The sequence below is a fragment of the Crocodylus porosus genome, unplaced genomic scaffold, assembly GCF_001723895.1.
Source record: "Crocodylus porosus isolate Cpor-Errol unplaced genomic scaffold, CroPor_comp1, whole genome shotgun sequence".
Lineage (NCBI taxonomy): Eukaryota > Metazoa > Chordata > Crocodylia > Crocodylidae > Crocodylus > Crocodylus porosus.
The window spans coordinates 224,474,693-224,493,829 of record NW_017728886.1 but is presented as its reverse complement, the minus strand read 5'-3'; the positions used below and the strand labels follow the sequence as shown (position 1 = coordinate 224,493,829).

At 37.9% G+C, this 19,137-nt stretch overlaps 1 protein-coding gene across 2 annotated transcripts in view; it reads right to left on the bottom strand.

The window, feature by feature from the left end:
* Positions 1 to 2,695: 2,695 nt before the first annotated feature.
* WWP1 (WW domain containing E3 ubiquitin protein ligase 1) overlaps positions 2,696 to 19,137 on the bottom strand; it is a 95,649-nt gene continuing 79,207 nt past the window's right edge. For both annotated transcript variants that reach the window (XM_019550000.1, XM_019550008.1), the window contains exons 17-24: positions 18,363 to 18,522; positions 14,286 to 14,419; positions 14,049 to 14,189; positions 12,463 to 12,583; positions 8,398 to 8,502; positions 6,863 to 6,959; positions 6,600 to 6,672; positions 2,696 to 4,763 (exon numbers count right to left, since the gene is read on the bottom strand). In XM_019550000.1, the coding sequence (XP_019405545.1) occupies positions 4,664 to 4,763; positions 6,600 to 6,672; positions 6,863 to 6,959; positions 8,398 to 8,502; positions 12,463 to 12,583; positions 14,049 to 14,189; positions 14,286 to 14,419; positions 18,363 to 18,522 (931 nt within the window). In that variant the 3' untranslated portion in view covers positions 2,696 to 4,663. The remainder of the gene's footprint in view (positions 4,764 to 6,599; positions 6,673 to 6,862; positions 6,960 to 8,397; positions 8,503 to 12,462; positions 12,584 to 14,048; positions 14,190 to 14,285; positions 14,420 to 18,362; positions 18,523 to 19,137) is intronic.

The window sequence follows — 19,137 nt, the reverse complement described above, 5'->3', positions numbered from 1 at the left end:
GGTCATTTGACCCCAGTACTCTTTCCTGCCATGGCAGGGGGTCAGACTTGATGATCTGCTCAGGTCCCTTCCGACCCTAGAAACTGAAACTTTAATTTTATTATATGTCCACCATTAGTTTTAGTTAGAGACACTAATGATGGCATACTAAAAAGTAACTACTGCAGCATTTGTCTGGGGCTTCTGGTACTCAAGAATGAGAAGTGAAGTTTTGGCTCTGGTTTTTGGCTACCAGTTAGCAGCTGAAGCTCTAGGTTGGAGAAAGAAAAGGTAATTTTGCTTTATTTTCACTACTTGAGCAGAGGTTAGGAAATGAGAGAAGAGATGGAGTTTTGAATGTCTTACTAATCTCTTATTGGCAGCTAACTGCACCCTTCCAGTGGAACTGTAACTAAGAAACTTAGCTGCTTTTTTCAGTGAAACAAACATAACAGTCTTTAACAGGGTTGACAGTTAAAGCATCTTCATCAGACTTTGAATTGTATTTGCTGAGATCAGGTCCATCAACTTTCACTCCCATGCACCAAATGCAACAAACAGCTGAAGTGGCCTGACGTGCCATAGCGGACTGATAATAGCAGTTTACGTATGTTCTTCCGCATACCTACTAACAAACAAACACGTGCTTTTAGCAGCTGCTTTTTAACATGGGTGGTAGTGGTCTTATTTCAGTTTTAGTAAGGGAGGTGTGATACAGAAAAACTGAAGCCAAAACTACCTGTTAAAATCCAGTATCTAGTGTGAGAGCCTGATATTTCTAGATTATATTAGTATAGTAGGTGTTCAGTATGAAATTCTAACCCATGGTCTACAACCCTTTTGGATTCAAAGCACCCTTCAGAAAATGCCAGCTCTTAGCTTTCACTCATTTTAGGAGTACTAAAAAATAATAGAACACACAGACCATGAAAAGGCAGGATGTTTTTGACATTGTTTCCTATTTGTCTTGTAAATCATTTGTAGATGTCTTCACACCTAATAGCAAGAATATTGTGCTGCACCCTCAAAAGGATCTCATGGCACCTTTCTTGGGATTTACTTTTATGTGCACTTTCAGCTGGAGTTGTGAGAACTTCACAAGTAGAGAAATCTAGTTGCAAATACCTTTTAAACTGGGTTCCCAGAATCAGGAAGCGCATGTTATCAGATGCGTATGCTGTGGTGGGTCTTGCATCATGTTGCCATGACATTCCTAAGGCAGGATGATCCTGGTCTTGAGGGAACAGTCAGCTTAACCATGACTTAACAAACTTAACCATGATATTTAATTTTCTTTCTGCAGTCCCCTCCCATATTCACATGACATTTTCTCTACCCTATAAGCAGGGCTGTCCCTGGGGGGAGTGAATCAGGGTGAGTGCCCCAGGCCCTACACTTTGGGGGGGGGGGGGGCCCTGTGGTCAGCAGCACATACACCTTGCCCTGGCTGCCATGCACTGCTGCCAAGTGCTGCTGGCTCTGGCTGCTCACCCCTCCTCCCCAGGCACCGCACACCCCTAGGAACAGCTCTGCCCATTAGGCAAAATCCTATTACGATGTAGCCCCCAACTTGTTCTCAGAGCCCAGTCCACTTTGGACTGAATAAAGCAGAGGTCTGATGAAATAATGTGTACAGTCACATTAAGATAATTATCATGCATATGTACTAGAGTGTCATACAGGCAACCCACACTTAATGTTCTTAATTGGTTCCTGAAAAACTGAGCATTAAGCAAAAATGAAAATTTCTGACAATCCAAGCTGGCAACTGCAAGTGTTTTTCATGACCCAAGATGGTGACCATAAGCGTTATAATGAAGCGTGCTGAGTGGAAAAATAAAGCGAGCAAAATGCTGGCTTGCATCCACAGATGCTTCTCATTCGCCCCTCGTACTTGGCCTTGGTGAGGCTGCAGCTGGAGTACTGCATCCAGTTTTGGGCTCCACAATTCAAAAAGGATGTGGAGAAGCTTGAGAGAGTCCAGAGAAGAGCCACGCACATGATCAGAGGGCAGGGAAACTAGACCTTACAACGAGAGGCTGAGAGCCATAGGGCTCTGGCAGCCTCAACCCAGTTTTTCAGCTTTTGGTGATCCTATGCCTCACAAGTTCCTAGCTTGTCAGCCTTTTCTCTAACAGGGAGTGAGTGGTATGTATTAGTCTGAGACTGGACATCTGTGAAAGGAACTTTGTAGTACAATTAACTCATTTGCTGAGGAGAGAGAATCAGAAAGAGCCCAGAAGCTGTAAGTCAGCTCCCATAAAACATAACTTATTCTACTCTACCTCTCACCCCTGTGGAAGAGAATCAATCTCTCATTACCTCACCTAACTGGTACAAGCCTCTCTGAACTTTTCTGGATAGGGTGGGATATAAATAATAATCTGGAATGTGTTGTATAACACAGTGCAGATGAGCTACGAGTGAAACAAATAAAATCCTTGTTACAGACCTCTGAATATACTTGTGCAATAGCACTGAATTTGCTGCTGCTGTTGTTCTGAAAGGTAAATGCTCTTTTATACTTTATTTTTCCATTGTTCTCCAAGATGGTTCATATTTGTTTATTTAGTACCTTGATGAAGCCTTGCAGTCCTCTGCCTTGTTATGTTTAAATTTTGACTAAGGGTTGTTCCTTTACTACTTCACTCCATGAAAATTATGGGATCCTGGAAGACAGCTACAGTTGTGGAAATAATAAACAAAGTCTATTTTGTGATGTGCTGTCCTTGCTTTTTTATTTTGTTCAGTTACAGATTCACAAGATCCAGCAGTTTGCAGTGGGATGACCCAGGCATTCATTAGTGCAAATTAATGAAGTTCAGCTGTACTAGTCTTAGCCTTCTTCAGTTGTTGCTTATGCAAACCACATAGATTTTCCAGCATCTTAAATAAGTCTCCAATTTAATTGGCAGATGGAATTTATTATCATTTAAGTGAATTTCCACCTTAAATGTATTTGTGTACTGCATATTTGATGAAAACAGCTCTACATAGTATGGCAGAAGACCTTGAGCGATGAAAAGTCCTGCTGTTGGGTAACTGCTATACAGGAAAGCAGTGATTCTGATTGGCTCAGACTGCTTTTAGCAAAGCCAGTTGCAGGTTAACAGCTCCACAGTTAAATTGTGCATTTTGAAAAACAAAGCATAAGAATCCAATATGTAGAAAAATAAAGTTTGGCAGAATTCAATTGCTATATTGAAAAGATACAACAACAGGTACAGCAGTATTTTTCTGCACGTACACTTTTAGCAGTGCAATATGATAGATATGTTACAGAAAAGTTTTAATCACATTCTAAGAAATCAGGTTTGTGTGTACAAAATTTTGTATAAGTTAAATTTATAATGGAATTTACAGTGAATATTGAAAGCATGATACAAGTAGTAAGATTCAAAATGTTCTCTGTAATAAGGAAGCACGGTTTGCTAAAAGTAGCGTTTAATAATTCACATGAGTAAGATTTTTATTATTTGTTAAACAGCTTTGCAGTTCAGCAAATGCCCTCAATACTGATAAAACACCTTTAAAATTAAATTGTATGTTATTATGCACATAGGACAAACCTGGCCTATGTAAAAGAATGGCAGGATTTAGATACAGATATTTAATTTGGGTACGTCCAAACTTAAAGGGATGAAAATATATTTAATACTAAAAGAAAATTTGTATTTAACTGTGCAAGGCTTATGTAGCTGTCACTCAATTTGGGTTTTCCAGACCTATAACAAAAACTGAACATGAATATAAAAGCAGCAGAAGTTCGTATCTTTCATATATTCTTCAAATTGCATTATTTACCCTACGTAATTTAAGTACATCACAGATTTAAAAAAAATTACCTGTAAGACACCAGACCAAGAGAGAACATGTGAGTTTTTTATTCTTTTCTCTTTACCCAACATACTCTTGGTAATAATCCAAGGTAATATGTAAACAAATTTCAATGCTGCTCAATGAAATAAAATACTCTGTTCAGCTCCTACAGTAAGTCAGAACAGTGGCACCAATTGCTTGAAACATTAATCACATTCATCTTATTGAACATTACTCTTGTGCAAGTAATAAAGGCTTTATTCATGACCTTAGCTACATAAATGTAGGAGAGGGATATCAGTTATTTTAAGTATTTAAGAAAAAATTAAACTGACAGAAGAAATTCTGTCATCTCAAAAGCCAGCAGCATTTTTCTACATATTTAAGATACGTTTGGCCTAAGCCTTTAACACCTTTTGGAACAGCCATGCAGTAAAACAACCTTGGAGATGTTTCATGAATGAGAACACAGAGCAGTCTGCACATTTTTTCTGAATAATAAAGCCAAGGTAAAGCAATCCAGGCCCTTTTAAATGGCTGCAATGTTTCATACACTTAAAGCTCTATAAAACTAGAGCCCACCAGTATATATATTCAAATATATTTTTAATATATATATAGTTTAAATAAAGTCTCTTGTCCACTTTCAAAACTTGATTTTTTTTTCCTGGTCTTTTGAAGGGGCAATAAATAAAGTAGAAAAGGCTGAACTGTTTTGCATATCTCTGTGGAAGAACGGCGAACATTTCTAGAGTTCCAGAAAGATCACTGTACAGAACAAAAGCTTATATACAATCACGTGTGCAATTTTAGTTGGCTGGGCCTTTTACTAATGCAAGATCTCCTCTTTGCCCAGAAGCCCCTTCTACTCTTGACCAAATCCTTCTGTCTCTTCAATTGCAAAAAGCAGCTTCTCTTTCAGCTGTTCATAGCTTTTATATGGTGGCAGATCCAAACGATTAAAGCTGGAAAAGAGAGAAAAAAGGGGTCTTACAATCTGTCCAAAACCCATTTAGCATTTTGTCAATTACAATTTCTTTTCTTAATATTAAAAAATTTAAATGTTGCAGGTAGGACATTCAACATATTCTGAGCTGGGAGCGACTCAACAAGGTCTGGCAGTCAATGGAATCTTATTAAATTAAGATTATATTATAATTTAATTATATTAAAATTATTAATACCTTAATCTGTATAATAATGGGCAAGTCAGTTACCAACCGCTTCTCTGGGGACAAGTGTTCTCAGATCCACAAATAAAATACATGTGGCCTCTTTTCTCAAATCACTATTGAGCATAGTTCAAATGTACATAACTATAATTATGTTATGAAAATTTGGAGCACAGTTCACACTTACGTGGATCAGCCTTCCTGAAAGGGGGAGGTTTATTCAGTTACAGGGTTCTTTGAAAGTTAAACTATAGAGATAACATTATAAAATTAAAAATATCTGGCTGCCTTCATTCAGTGCATTCAAAACATTTATTAACTAATCCCTAAATCACTTTATGAGCCTTCAACGAAGGATATGTAATCTGATCAACTTCTGTATTTCAGTTGTGTAATGACCAGGATCTGCTCCTTTTACACATCCATATATAAACAATTTCAGGCATATGCCAATTCTATGGTCTCCTGTAAACAGACATAAAACTTCCATGAAGCCTGCCTGACTGAATTTCACTTTTTGAGGAAGGCTCCAACAGAACCAAGAGGCCGTTTAAGATGACGAAGAGGTTTCAAAAGCAAAAATGGATAAGTTTTCAGACCTTCCTTGAGTCACTGGGGAGAAGGGACTAGATGATCTACTCAGGTCCCTTCTGACCCTAGAAACTATGAAACTATGGATAAATCATAGAGGAAGTCTGCTACATAAAACTCATCTATTATGAAGAATGGTAGGGGTCTTCATTTGAAATACTGATCAAATTCTGGCAGCAGTAGAAAAAGCTCATGTTTTTCTGTCCATCACACACAACTTGTTTATAGGAGCAACTCTTTCCCTGAAATTCTAATCTCTAAAGTGCTGTCATCTTTAGCAATTTCTGTCTGGGTTCTCTAATTAGGGAGGTAACATCTTTGATTTCAATATGGACTCACTCAAGAAGGCCATCAGATGAAAGCAGGGGAGGAGAGGGGAAGGGGGAGTAGGAATTCAGCAGTGAATGAAGGAAAAAGGTGTTGAATGTGCTGGCACCAAGATGGCATATAGAAAGAAGGGCTCTTCCTTGCTCTAAGCAAACATTATTTATAAAAAGATAACAACAAACTCCTACACTAGGAAAGCATAACAGACATAGAAGTTGGCTAGGGTACTGTGGTCTGCTCAGAGCTGTGGTTAAGCATCCACATTCTCAGATGCTCATCTAAGCTTTGAATGTTAACAGGGATTCTCACTTTATGATTTTTACAGTAGCATCCTATACATTTTCTCACTATTAAATTATTGTAATGAAATACATGACTATTTTAGCACCAATTCTGATCTGGAGCTTCTCTTTAAAAACCAAGAAGTGTGGGTCAAGTTTTCACTTATGTCACCTCCAAGTTATCCTATAACAATGAAAAGGAAAACAAAAGTTTTCAATACTAAGAAATGTACTAGCCACTCTAAAGCAAAAAGAGATTAGGCATGGAGAGAAACTAAAGGCTGAGTCAACTAACCAAATTAGCTTTCATTTGATTCAGTTTTTACTGAACTGCAAAGCGATAAGAGAAAACATTTGTTATGGTACATTAATGAAAAATGGATACAAAATTAAGTTTACAGTTATTCCCTGTTCAAATATTAGAACTCACCAAGTATGACTTCTTGGTAACCAGGTTTCTTTGCCAACTTTTTCAATGCAGAATTTCTGAGGGCCATTACTTCCTGAATAAAGAAAGCAATAAATTGATTAAATTAACTTTTGTTAAAAACCTGTAATGGTGCCATATAACTATTAATGTGTTTTACTGCTAGGTAACATGTAGACTAAAAAGAGAATCAGAGACTGTTGCTTACTCAGGATGAACATATCTATAAACTACAGCATAATATACTTTAGTAATATTACTCTCACCCATAAGCTCAGCAAATCCTCCCAGTGGTAATCGGCAAGTACCAGTGACAAACTGCAACAGTCGCATGCGAACCTCATTGTCTGTCTCTTTTACAAACTAGGCACAGAAATTTAAAGTTACTTTAAAACAAAACTGAACAACACTTTGCTAACATAGTTAGAGAGAAATCACAAGATACAGGGAAAACTGATTCCATAAGAAACCTGAGAAAAATATACAGTGAGCTAGATCAGATCTTCCATCGTGATGTGGCAGGAAAAATAAAAGACTCATCTTGGGTTAAATGAATGAAAGGATGCGGTAACACTACTAAGTGATGCAGGCTGGTGCCGCCTAAGAGGAGTAGAAAAATAAATGATTTAAGGCTTGTTTAAAAAAAGAACAAACAAAGTATGTGGCATATTCATCTTATTGTTGCTACTTTGATTGTTGCCACTTTAATCAGCTGGCCAGCTCTGGTCATTAGGCTCCAGACTTAGATGGCACAAATAGCCATAATGGGCTGAGTAGTTCAGTTTAAGCAGTTTTTACTATTCAGGACAAATAAAGCAAAGATACTTATCTAGCATGCATGAGATGACACTAGGGTCTTACTTTAATCTTGACCTTCTTAGAAATTAAATCTGAAATAAATACCAATACTCTAAAAATGTGGAAATGGTATCTGACTATTTCACCTTTGCTAAGAGTCTTTTAATAATTAGTTTCTTGGGAACTGCTACTTTTGTAATGACTCAATCACTAGACCTTGGATTATGCTGAACAATTCATGTCAGTTAAAGGATCCCAGAAGTTTGACTTTTCATGTTGGCTTCATACGGCAGTTTAAAACAGATTGTATCACATCAGAGAAGATGCAGCAGCTGCTAGTGTTGCTTTCAGCATTCATATGAATTCAGTGTCATTTTTGGAATTCACTTCTTTTTCCCCTCACAAGTGATGAGACGTACAATCCTGATAGTAATTCTGTAGCAGTCACCATTAAAAATGTCAATATATTATCAACAGATACCACAGGCTCCCTACCAGAGTTTACCCTGTACTTATCATAAAGTAACCCCAGATAAATGACTTCATTTAAGGCAGTGCAATGAAAACCACTGTTGCAGCTAACTAAAGAGTTCATTTTCTGAACATGATGTACTACAGTATAATGATAACAGTAACTTTTATGAAACAAAAAGTTTCTAAACTATGCAGATTAACCTCCCAATCATTTTTTATCCAAGTAACCAAAAGTTTCTCGGTTTCCTTTCACCAGAGCCCTATAACAGCTGTCTACAAAGCTACAACAAAATTACTGATAGTTTAAAAATGTATGCCATGGGCTAGAAGCAAAGTACTCTAAAATGGAGATTATAATTTAGAGCAATATCCCAAAATGGCTGTTGAAAATACTTATTTCTGTTCTACCAATAAAAAGGCCCAACAAATTTCTCTCTAATGCATGACAATCAGATTACAGTTGAGAATCTGTCTTTATACCCTCTGTCCAAGAAAGAACCAGACAACTGACATTTTTGGAGCATCATACCTGCCAGAACCATATGATCTGCTTGCTATTTCTGGTGTAATGACGATAAACAGTGTTCCTTTGCCAGTCTGCCAAATCAACTTCTTGCATGCCACAGAGCATAACCTACAAGAAAAAACCCCCACTTCATCTACTGGTCCATTGCATCACTGTAATGTGCATACCAAGAGTTAAGCCCATACTCCAGTGGTAAACAATGATAAAAAATAAGGAATTTGTTTGAAATATGTAACTAAGATCTTCTCAAGCTTCTCCCCACCCTATACTTACCTTAGAGCAAGAGTGGCAAATACATGGCCCATGAGCCAGATCCAGTAGGTCTTTCAACCCACGTGACTTCTTGCAGACTTAGCCCATGGGGCTCATCACTGCAACTGCCAGAGCTGCTGTTTCAGCACAGCTCTGAAACCTGGGGGTGTTAATGCTGTTCACTCCTTTCCTGCCAATATCGGGATCTTTAATTGCTCCAGATTAAGAGAAGAGAAACGCCGGGGAAAATACAAGTAGCAGCAGCAGCATTAACTCCCTGGACTCAGAAACGCACCTACTACATGGCTTCAACAGCCACAGAAGCTAATGCCACTTGCAGGTCATCTGCTCCACAAGAAGCCCCACTGTCTAGATTTGTCCCATGGGGCCCACAAATTCAAGACCCCTTGACACGCTGAGAGAACAGTTATAAAAGTGCTCTGAAGTTGAGTTCTGCACATGCTACTCACTACATTCAATTGAAATTGAGGGTGGTTAGCATCTTGCCAGAAGAAAATTAGCAGCCTGTAGAACAGGACACTAGGTGAACGCCTCTGATGGCCTTACACCAAACTCCGAGTTAATTCAATAAGGCCTTTTAAGATAGAGTCCACTACTCTGGGAGCATCCCCAACTAGTAAGGATATCAAAAACTATGACCACACTCTGGGAATACTATTGCTTTATTTCAGCAGCAGCACTATGACAGCTAAGTTCCCTGGTTTGGATGGGACTCTTGCCCTTTACTAATAGAAGTGCATCTACACTGGGGGTTTTGCCAGCACAGCTGTCACGCGAAGCTCTTTACATTTTCTCATTTTCCCAAATGTTCATTTTTCTGGTTGAAGTTTTCCAAATCTAGTCTGTGAAAAGCATAATTGGTGCCATACATTGCCTTTAAAGATCTTAATTTCCTAACACTAATGTTCTCAAAATAGCCTTTTCTCATTTGTTTTCTTGAATTAATTAAAAAGTAGAAACCAGACCACTGTTACTGGCATAAAGAAAGGGTTATTATTCTAGTGATATAACAAAGTTTAAGTATATATGAAAGAACATTTAAAAAAAAAAAAAAGGAAATAATTGCTCATTGTTTATCAAGAGTCTCTTGACAAAGTGAATAACCACCAAGACAAAAACTCAATTTTTGCACCTGCATTACAAAGTTAGCCCCAGAAACATTGCTCAAAAATGAGAGCTATTTCCAAGCTCATACCTCTCTTACCTGGAAGCATAACAAATCTAATTAATTCACATAATGAATTAAACCCTATCACAGCTCTAAAACATATGGCAATATTACACAATTTTATAGTTTGGGAAACTGGGGGCATGTCTTCACTACAGCTTCTATTGCAATAGCTATACCTCTACTGCTATGTCAAGAGTTCTCTAATGAATACACAACGCACATTGCCAAACAGGATTTATTTTGTTGGCAGTTCATTTCTTAAAAAAAAAACTTAAGCCAGCACCAACCCTCTTCTGTCAGTGTTGTTACATCCACTGTAGAAGTTTTGTAAGAATACCTCCGTTGGCTAAGGGGCTTAATTTTTTCACATTCCTGCCTGACAACTCTTCCAGCAACAGTCTGTAGGGTATACCTGGCTCAAGACAAAGAACATTTTGCGTGTTCAAACCCACACCTAATGTTTAATGGCAGAACTGGAATAGGTTAAACATCTCTTCCTTCATTCTTTTTCCTGTACAAAACACAAGTCAATCTTTAAATCACTGAAATCAACAACACTATGGAATAAAAACATATCCACAAAGGATGAAAAAAACTGAAAATAAAATGCTAGTGCTATAGCCTCCAGTACTTAATCAAGTCCATTTATGACATGCAAAATGTTAATAATGACATTCTATCAATAGCTGTTTCACAATGTATATTTAACAATAATTGTAGTCAATACTATATTAGTAGATCTCAAAGAGATGCTAATAAAATCAACCCTAAGTACCATGAACCCCCAAATATTTAACAACCCAGGTCAACTATTTTTCAATTGGTATTTCACATTCACCATTTAATGTTATATTTAAAATAGATTGGTTTCACTTTTTTAAAAAGTAAACCACTTTTAAAGTATAATTTTGTGTCCAAGTAAAACTTTTTTTTCCACAAAAACACAAACTTGCTTATTAAAAAGTTTTTACACTTCATACAGTTAAATCTGTAAACTAAAAAGTACAGGTTTCATAGACATTAGGGCTCAAAGGGACCTTGGAAGGCAGTAGAGTCCAGCCCCCTCCTCCAGGGGCAGGAAGTCAGCTGGAGTCAAAGGATCCCAGCAAGATAAGCATCCTAATGTTTAAGAGTCCAGAGTAGGTGGTTGCACCACCTCTGGAAGGAGTCTATTCCATGCCTTGGGGACTCAGAGAGCAAAGAAGTTTTTCCTTATGTCCAACCTAAAATGGCCTTGGAGGACTTTGTGACCATTGGTCCTTGTCATCCCCTGGGGCGCTCTGGTGAACAGGCGTTCCCCAGGATCCTGATGCACACCCCTGATGTACTTATTGGCAGCCACCAGGTCACCCCTGAGCCTGCGCTCTTCCAGGCTGAAGAATCCCAAGGCTTTCAGCCTCTCTTCATAAGGTCTATTTTCTTGTACTCTGATCACGTGCATGGCTGTCCTCTGGACTCTCTCAAGCTTCTCCACATCCTTGTTGAATTGGATGCAGTACTCCAGCTGCGGCCTTACCAACGCCAAGTACAGCAAGAGGATGACATCCTGAGTTTTACTTGAGAAGCATCTATGGATGCAAGCCAGAGTTTGGTTTGCTTTACCAGCTGAGACGTCACATTGGCGGCTCTTTCAGCCATGGTGCTAAAGAGCATAGCAGCACTTCCGAGCTTATAAGCATGCTGCGAGTTTTCTATTAATTTCTATATATACTGAACTTCTAAATGCATCTAACCTACACCTATCTAAATATGGAGCATAAGAAATCACTTAACCGAAGTATTCTCCACTTTCTCTACCTAGATTTCCAAAACCTGTGCAACATTTGTTTATTTGCATTATGTGTGATTATGTACTGCAGAAGTTCCATAGGTGCTTTTCAAGACTCAGGATCTCATTATATAATATTTACAGATGAGAAGTAAAAAGATAGTTCCTTGTCTGAAGACACTAGGTTTTTGTAGTTACTCCATTCTCACAATCTTTTATAACCACCCTCAAATTCTTTATGGCTACAATCTTTTATGGTTAAGACTTAGCTCATTTTTCATCTTTAGATCCCAAAATTCTTCACAAAACAGATCAGCCTCATTTACCCCCATTCCACAAAATGTAAACATATAGAGAGGGGCAGTCACTAGCCCAGGCCTCACCCAGTAGACAAGATGCAGGATCAGAAATCAAATCTAGGTAGCCCAAGCCCCAACCCCAGTGCCCTATCTAGCAACACTAGTTTTGATGGTGGCTGCTAGATGATTACAGTAAACTCCATGCTGAGGTTGCTATGTTGGATAACAGATGTCTGGTTCTACAGGTTGTGGAGGGGATTAGCTGAAGTGAGACAATACAGAGGGCACTACCAAGGCAAGAGGATTTAGGGGTGGTATTTTTTTTTTTACTGTTATATCACAATCTGATCTAAGGAAGTGCCCTACCTTCTTCCCATTTTTAACTATGGCTCTCTTGGAGAAGAATTTACGGCTGATTGAAGGTGGGGGAGGAAAGGAATACCTGGGGTTGCCAAGTAAAAAGAAGATACGAAAACTTTTCACTTGTGAGATTTATGCTTACTTATCCTTTAATCACATCCTTCCTTAACAACAATATGGTAACATAAAAGACTCACCTCCAACTCCTTTTCATCAAAATACTGTAGCCACTGTAGGGGAACAACTTCATTGAAACCATCAAGGAAGGCTTTGGTTTGGTCTCTGACTCCCCGAGAAAAGCGCCACTCTGCCATCAGGCTGCAAAAAAAACCAAAAAAACCCAAAAACACTGTGTTAGGAAGCCTTCCTGTGTTTAAACATCAGCATCTACAGCTTCTGATTCTGCTCTCCCTTAAAACAGTGTAATTCAACAACTTATTGTTGAAATTACTAGTACTTTACATTGACATAAGAGAGAGCACAATACATTTCATGTTTCAAAACAGAATCTGGAAGACAATTTCTTGGTTTAAACTTCTTTGTCCTGTCCAAAATCACTTGGTATTCTACTTTAACAGTGCTGTTGTATGTTGTACTTTGCTCCTTCAAGATGAAAAATCTCATTGGGAATGGAATTAGTCTGTTTAAGAACAAAAACTGACATACCTTACAACTGTGAAAAGAAGTCTGTCTTTTAAAATATTTTTTCCTGTATTAAGGCCAATTCAGCTTGCTCAAGAGTTTCCATAAGACCTCGTTCACAGTTGCTTAAAAACCTCCCCAGACAGTACCACTTTCTATTGAAAGTGCCTGTTGCCAAATCAATTTCTGGGAAAGTTTAAACTAAAATAGTTCAGTAGAGGCAGTTACATTCTGACGGGTTTACTGACACTAGTTTGCAATCCACCTCTTCAGAATTCCCATGTGCTCCCTGGGCTGCACTGCACACCAGCTCATGTAGCAACAACGTGGAGCACAGTGGTCATTTGTTCCTCCCAACTGCTGGGGGTCAACAAGTACAGGAACAAAACTGGGAAACTCGCTCTCTCATTCTGCCAGTTCTCCCTTTGTTGGTGCCCAGGCAGCAAAGGAAAATTAAAAAACAACCACACTGCAATGCACAGGGGTGAGAATTTGCTGAGTGGAAGGATGGCAAAAGGGAGTTGTAAGGGAGTACAAGTAGCACAACAACAAAAAAGGAAGAACAGGACCCAATTCAAAGGAATGATTAATATCTGACAATTATGGAGAAACAAAAGATGAAGCAGAAAGGGAAAGGAAACAGTAGGGTGAGCAAGAGCAGAGAGGGAGAGACACTGCTTTAGGTCACAGGATCAGAACTGTGTACTTGGATCACACTGCCCTACTAAAACTGGAATTGAATCCAGGACTTCACATTCCTTTGCTGCTAGTGAACAAAATGTGTGTCCCTCCCCAACTTTAGTTTTAAGTACTATAAATTTGTATATAGTACCCTATACATTACATTATAGTAGTATAATTACATAATATGATTGCATAAATGTAATCGATACAAGTAATATAAAACCTCTCACTCAGGTCATAAATTCCTGAGAATGAAAATTAACTTTTGGTTATTTTCACAATGAAATATATGTGAATGTGCTGCCAGCACAGACTAATGAAGAAAAGAGAAAAGCTGTAATTATCATGGCTTCTGATTCATTAAATATGTAAAGAAAGACTCAATGTACCATATAAAAAAGACTAAGACAACAGAAGAAAATAAAATAGCTGGCACTTTTCAATACCTGTAACTTACCCAATATATTCTTCTTTGTTCTCCTCCGTTACCAAAATATTTGAACCTCCTGATTTCAGCTCATGGGAAGTAACTTTCCCCAAAAGCTCCATGTCAACACAGAAGTACATTTCTAAGTTACATTCTTCAATGTTGTTGTCCCTGGGGGAAGAAACAAGAAAAAGAAAAATTAAACAAATATACATTTTTACTAAACTAAAGGAAAAATATTAGGGGGAAAGGGAAAAATCTACAAACCTTATCCAAATTAGGGAGTTATAAAATTCAGTATCAATAGATTCCAAATCCTTAATAGTCAGTTTCTTATTTAGCATGCGCTTGTAGAATGGCAGAGAAAAACCAGTGTCAATAAATTTTCCATGAAACAATGCCTGTAAACGGGGGGGAAAGAAATCTAATGTTCACCAGAGAATTATTTCTGCTTATTATTTCATGGCAGAAATAATCTTTGGGAAAGAAGATGCACATAAAGCACCTAACTATTAGTAACTATGACTAAAAAAAAAAAAGGAAAATAGCAAAGATGAAGAAAACAATATAATTAACTGAGCACTAAAATAAAGCCTGAGAATCTTTACTACCATACAAGCTGAAAATTCTTAGTTATATCATCTTCCTTTGAAAGGGAGAAAGCCTGCAAAAAGAAAATGACAGTAACTTTTGACATATTTCCTTACCTTCTGTGTAGGTGAGTATATCTACCAACAATTATTTGAGACTATTTGGTACTATTGCTATATACAAAAAATAGACCAAAAGGATTATCATCACAGCTTGCAGGGGAGGGACAAGTTTAAAACTCAGTCACTGAACTGCTCTTCAAACACCCTTATGAAAAAGATGTTACTCCCCCCCCGAGCTGGAGTGGAAATTATAATTTAAAAAAATTTTTTACTGTTATCCCTACTCTCTGACTGCATATGCACAAAGAACTGCGCTGGTTATTGATACTATGTTCTTTCAATTGCAGTAACTTCTGCTAAATACTTTCCAAACATGTAAGAGAACAGAGTCCCAATAAGAAAAGTTTAGTTTACTTCAGTTCTAACCTATTATATTTCACTCACTATGAGGACTGTCATTTCCTTTTTTTTTTTTTTTAATAGTCATTAGCATAAGCCTTGCATTTTACTGGTAAAAAATTATTCCTTTTAATTATGTTGGGCATTCCTTTCCTGTCTTATGTCTACAGACTTTAACAAAATTTAATTTTTATTTATTCATAAGATCTTTGCAAGGTAATAAACCTATTTACCTAGGTCTGATAGCAAATCTTTTAGAAAGGAAATTTAGAATGCTGAAAACGATTAAAGAATTTTATGGCTAAGAGCCCTATAGACCTGTGAGAAGGTTGGGCAGCCACCCTAGATGAACTCTTAGAAGGTTTTTAAAAATGACGTGCTAATATTAGTGCCTGAGTAGTTATAAAATTCTGATTAGTGACACTTCATTATTCATTTAAGATGCATTTTGATCACAGAAATACTAATATGCATTAACTCCCACATATGCTTAGCAAAACGTAGTGGAATTTGGATCCAGTTTCTTTTTATTTTCACTTTCCATTAATGATCCCAACCTTAATCAGCTTTACCTCTCTTCTTCTATATTGTACCTGACTGGAGCAATCCTAAAATAAAAGTTCCCTAAACCATGAAAACTTTACTTTTTGCAGGCTTGCACTAAACTAAAATTGAACTCCCTGCCTAACACCTGACACCTTCAGGGAATAAACCTGCTGGAGCCTTGTTTCTGCCTAATCTGCATAGTTACAGAGGAACCTTTTCCCAAACGGACTCTGAAACCCAAGGGAACCCCACCCCACCATCTTTTACCTCCCCAGTGCAAAATGAAGTTACTTTTTTACCTGGGAGAACTATTACAATCTTTGAATTCTCCTCTGCCTGACAAAGGGTGTTTGGCTCCAAAAACTTCCAAAGAGAGACATTTTTTTGCTACTATTTAGGTCTGATAATGAATATCCCCTCTAGCCCAAGAGTTTTATCTGCCTCTGCTTTTTAGACCAACATGGCTATAACCTATATCCCTGAAACTGTTAGGTGTGAATTTTGGCAGACAATCTCCAGCGAATTTACCTGTCAAATGCTAATGTATCCATACCAAGCATATGCAAATTGAGATTGCACAATAGCCATATGGAGACAAACTCTCTTAACTTCCTTTACTTCATTTAAATTCTTTGCTCTAAAGCTTGGAGGTGCCACAATTTCCCAATAAAAGGAGCATGAATTTCTGGGGGTTTTGGGGAGACAGTGGGGGTGAGGAGAGAAGTACTTTAGGTACTAACTACTTATTCTTTTTCCTAATCTTTCTCTCAGAAGACACTGATTTATTTTAACTCAAAATTTCCCAAGTTCATATAAATGTAGCAAAAACACTTCCGGTCAAACAGTTGGTAAATGTATTAGCAACTGCAAGCACAATCCTTCCTAAAAGGAAGTTGAGGGTAACCTTAAGTAAGGGGGTAGTAACAGCCCTGTCTAGAATAAAAATATATCCAACCATTGAACTAACAAGACGAAGATACGTAACTACGCTAAACTTCCCCCTGACCTTCTCTGTGTTCTGCCCTTTGGGGTAGGAACAGTATAATTCTGTGGGACTCCCACAGAAGGGAGCTGTGCTTAACCCATTTCTGGAGCTCCTGAAAATATTCTTTATTATTCCCAAAACTCACAAAACAGGAATAGTAGAAAACAAAATTCTGAATAATTTGTAACTTTGATATCGGTTCTGGCCATATGATTTAGTTACCTTAAAAGTAAGACGATTCAAGTTTAGGGCTCCCTTCTACAGTCCTTGTCCCACTGATAATTTGTCTTGGATCTAGGGTGACCATCCGTCCCAGTTTGGCCAGGACCGTCCCGGATTCTATAGGCCAGTCCAACCTGGTAGGTCAAAAGTCCCAGGCCAGAGTCCAGCAGGAAGGCAGAATGGCATGGTGCGTCAGGCAGGTGGGTAGGCAGGCACTGCTGCTGCAGTGTGGGTGCAAAGCAGGAGGATGCATGGTCACCCTAAGATGCCATAACTGAAGTCCATATTCCTTGCTCCTGCAGAATCACAGCAGCAGTGGTCCTGCCTGTCAGGTGCACCATGCTGCTCTACCTCCCCACCAGACTCCAGCCCAGGACTTTTGACTAACTGGCTAGGATGGGCCTACAAAATCTGGGACTGTCCTGGCCAAACCAGGATGTATGATGATCACCCTGCTCATATCCTGTTTTTATTTACCTACAGTTTTTTTTACACAAACATTGGTTCCATCTGCCTCTTAACTCTGCTGTGTCTACTCTCCCAGAGATCTGAGGAAAGGTACTGTCATATCTGAAATCCTGCCTATGTCTACACCAATCATGCAGCTGGTCCAATAAGATGCCCGTCACAAAAATAATGTGAGAAGCAAGTATTTCCTGGACCATCACAACAACATCACTTCAACATCAGCAACATACTGGAAGCCACACTGTTGTTTTAGACCAATGCACCTCCCCTACGTAGCAAAGTAACTAAAGGGTGAGCCTGACCATAATATACTGAAAATAAGCACCAACAATGAAAACAGAAAAATTCATTTTTAAGAGGTGGCTTTGAAAAGAGTAATGTTGAGTCTGAGATATTTAATAGTTAAATACTTCTTTTGCATTTGGCCTCTTGCTTTATTTTCAAGTAGAAACAAGCTGTGAAGGGAGGGGTGAAGTGGCAGATTCTCCAGTCTGTAGGCTGGCAGTGTAACTTACAAGCATTTCCTACTGCTTTACCTATATAGAAGCTCAGTTACAAAATCAGTGAGCTATGATCAGATCCCTACTAACTCCCATTTTCCACTGAATCTGAACTCTGGCATCTGGTTCAAGATGCTTTTTCAGTATTTTCAAGTAGTATTTTAAAAGAATTCTCTATTGTAAAACAATTCAAAGGAATGTATGTTTGCTTAACTTAGCTACATGAAGGAATCTTTTCAAGAAAATTCTAGACACATTTTCAAAAGAATACCTATTTGGATATTCAAATTAGGTAAAATTAACTTTTTGCATCAAATACCTTCATCAAATTTAGACTTTCATGTTACTACTGTACTATCTCTTCACTTAATCTCATTGCTAAGAGCCTTTCAAACATAAAACTTTTATTGCTAATTAATGGTCCTGAGTTGACAGCCCTGCATAATTAAATTCTTTATTTAGCAAGCGATGAAAAACAAATCTTGAACAGAAAAATACTTGTTATTGTTTTAGGAATATGTTTATAATTAATCAAAGAAAACAAAAAAAGAAACTTAAGAATCTAACTTACCATGGCAATAAAGCGCCCAATGAAACAGAAATATGACAGATGATCTGGATTGATTGTTGATGCTGGGTTTATCTGCAGACAGTAGTTGCTCTTGCCAGCATATTCAAATAGACAGTACATAGGGTTTAGTACTTCATGGGAAAGCAAGAAAAACCATTCTCTAAAAAAAAACAAAAACAAAAGACAAACAAAAAAACAACCCACATACAAGAACCCCATCACAAATACAGAACTTTCACAGCTTCCTGCAAATACCTAGCCAGATGGTCTAAACATTAATAAATCTAAATATCAGACATTATATAGTATGATCAATAGCAACGTGTATTTATTAAACAAACAAAGATGCAATTAAAAATTACAACTATAAAGTCAAGCTCTCCAAAGTTTGGAAATATCAAAATTAAGCCTGCTTATTACAGTCTTGGTGAAGCCTGCTTGTACCTCTGAACTATGACACTATCTTTAATTTGAACTTAGGGTACAGACAGGTATGGCATTTGAAAAACTCTAAGTTAAAGTGCTTGAAACAGCAAGGGTGCAGGCATTCAGAGTCAAAGAAGTACTCCAAAAATGGCCAAAGCACTTCAAAAATGATCCTTGAAAAGTAGGATTATCTTTGAAGCACTTTCTGAAATATCTATATCCTCTGGCAGTCCTTCAATATCTCAAAGTGTTCCACAGTCTTCTTTCCCTCACCTCCACACCTCTCTCCCCTCCATGGACCAATGGCTGAGATGCACTACACTGGACATTTACAAGTATCAATGTAGCT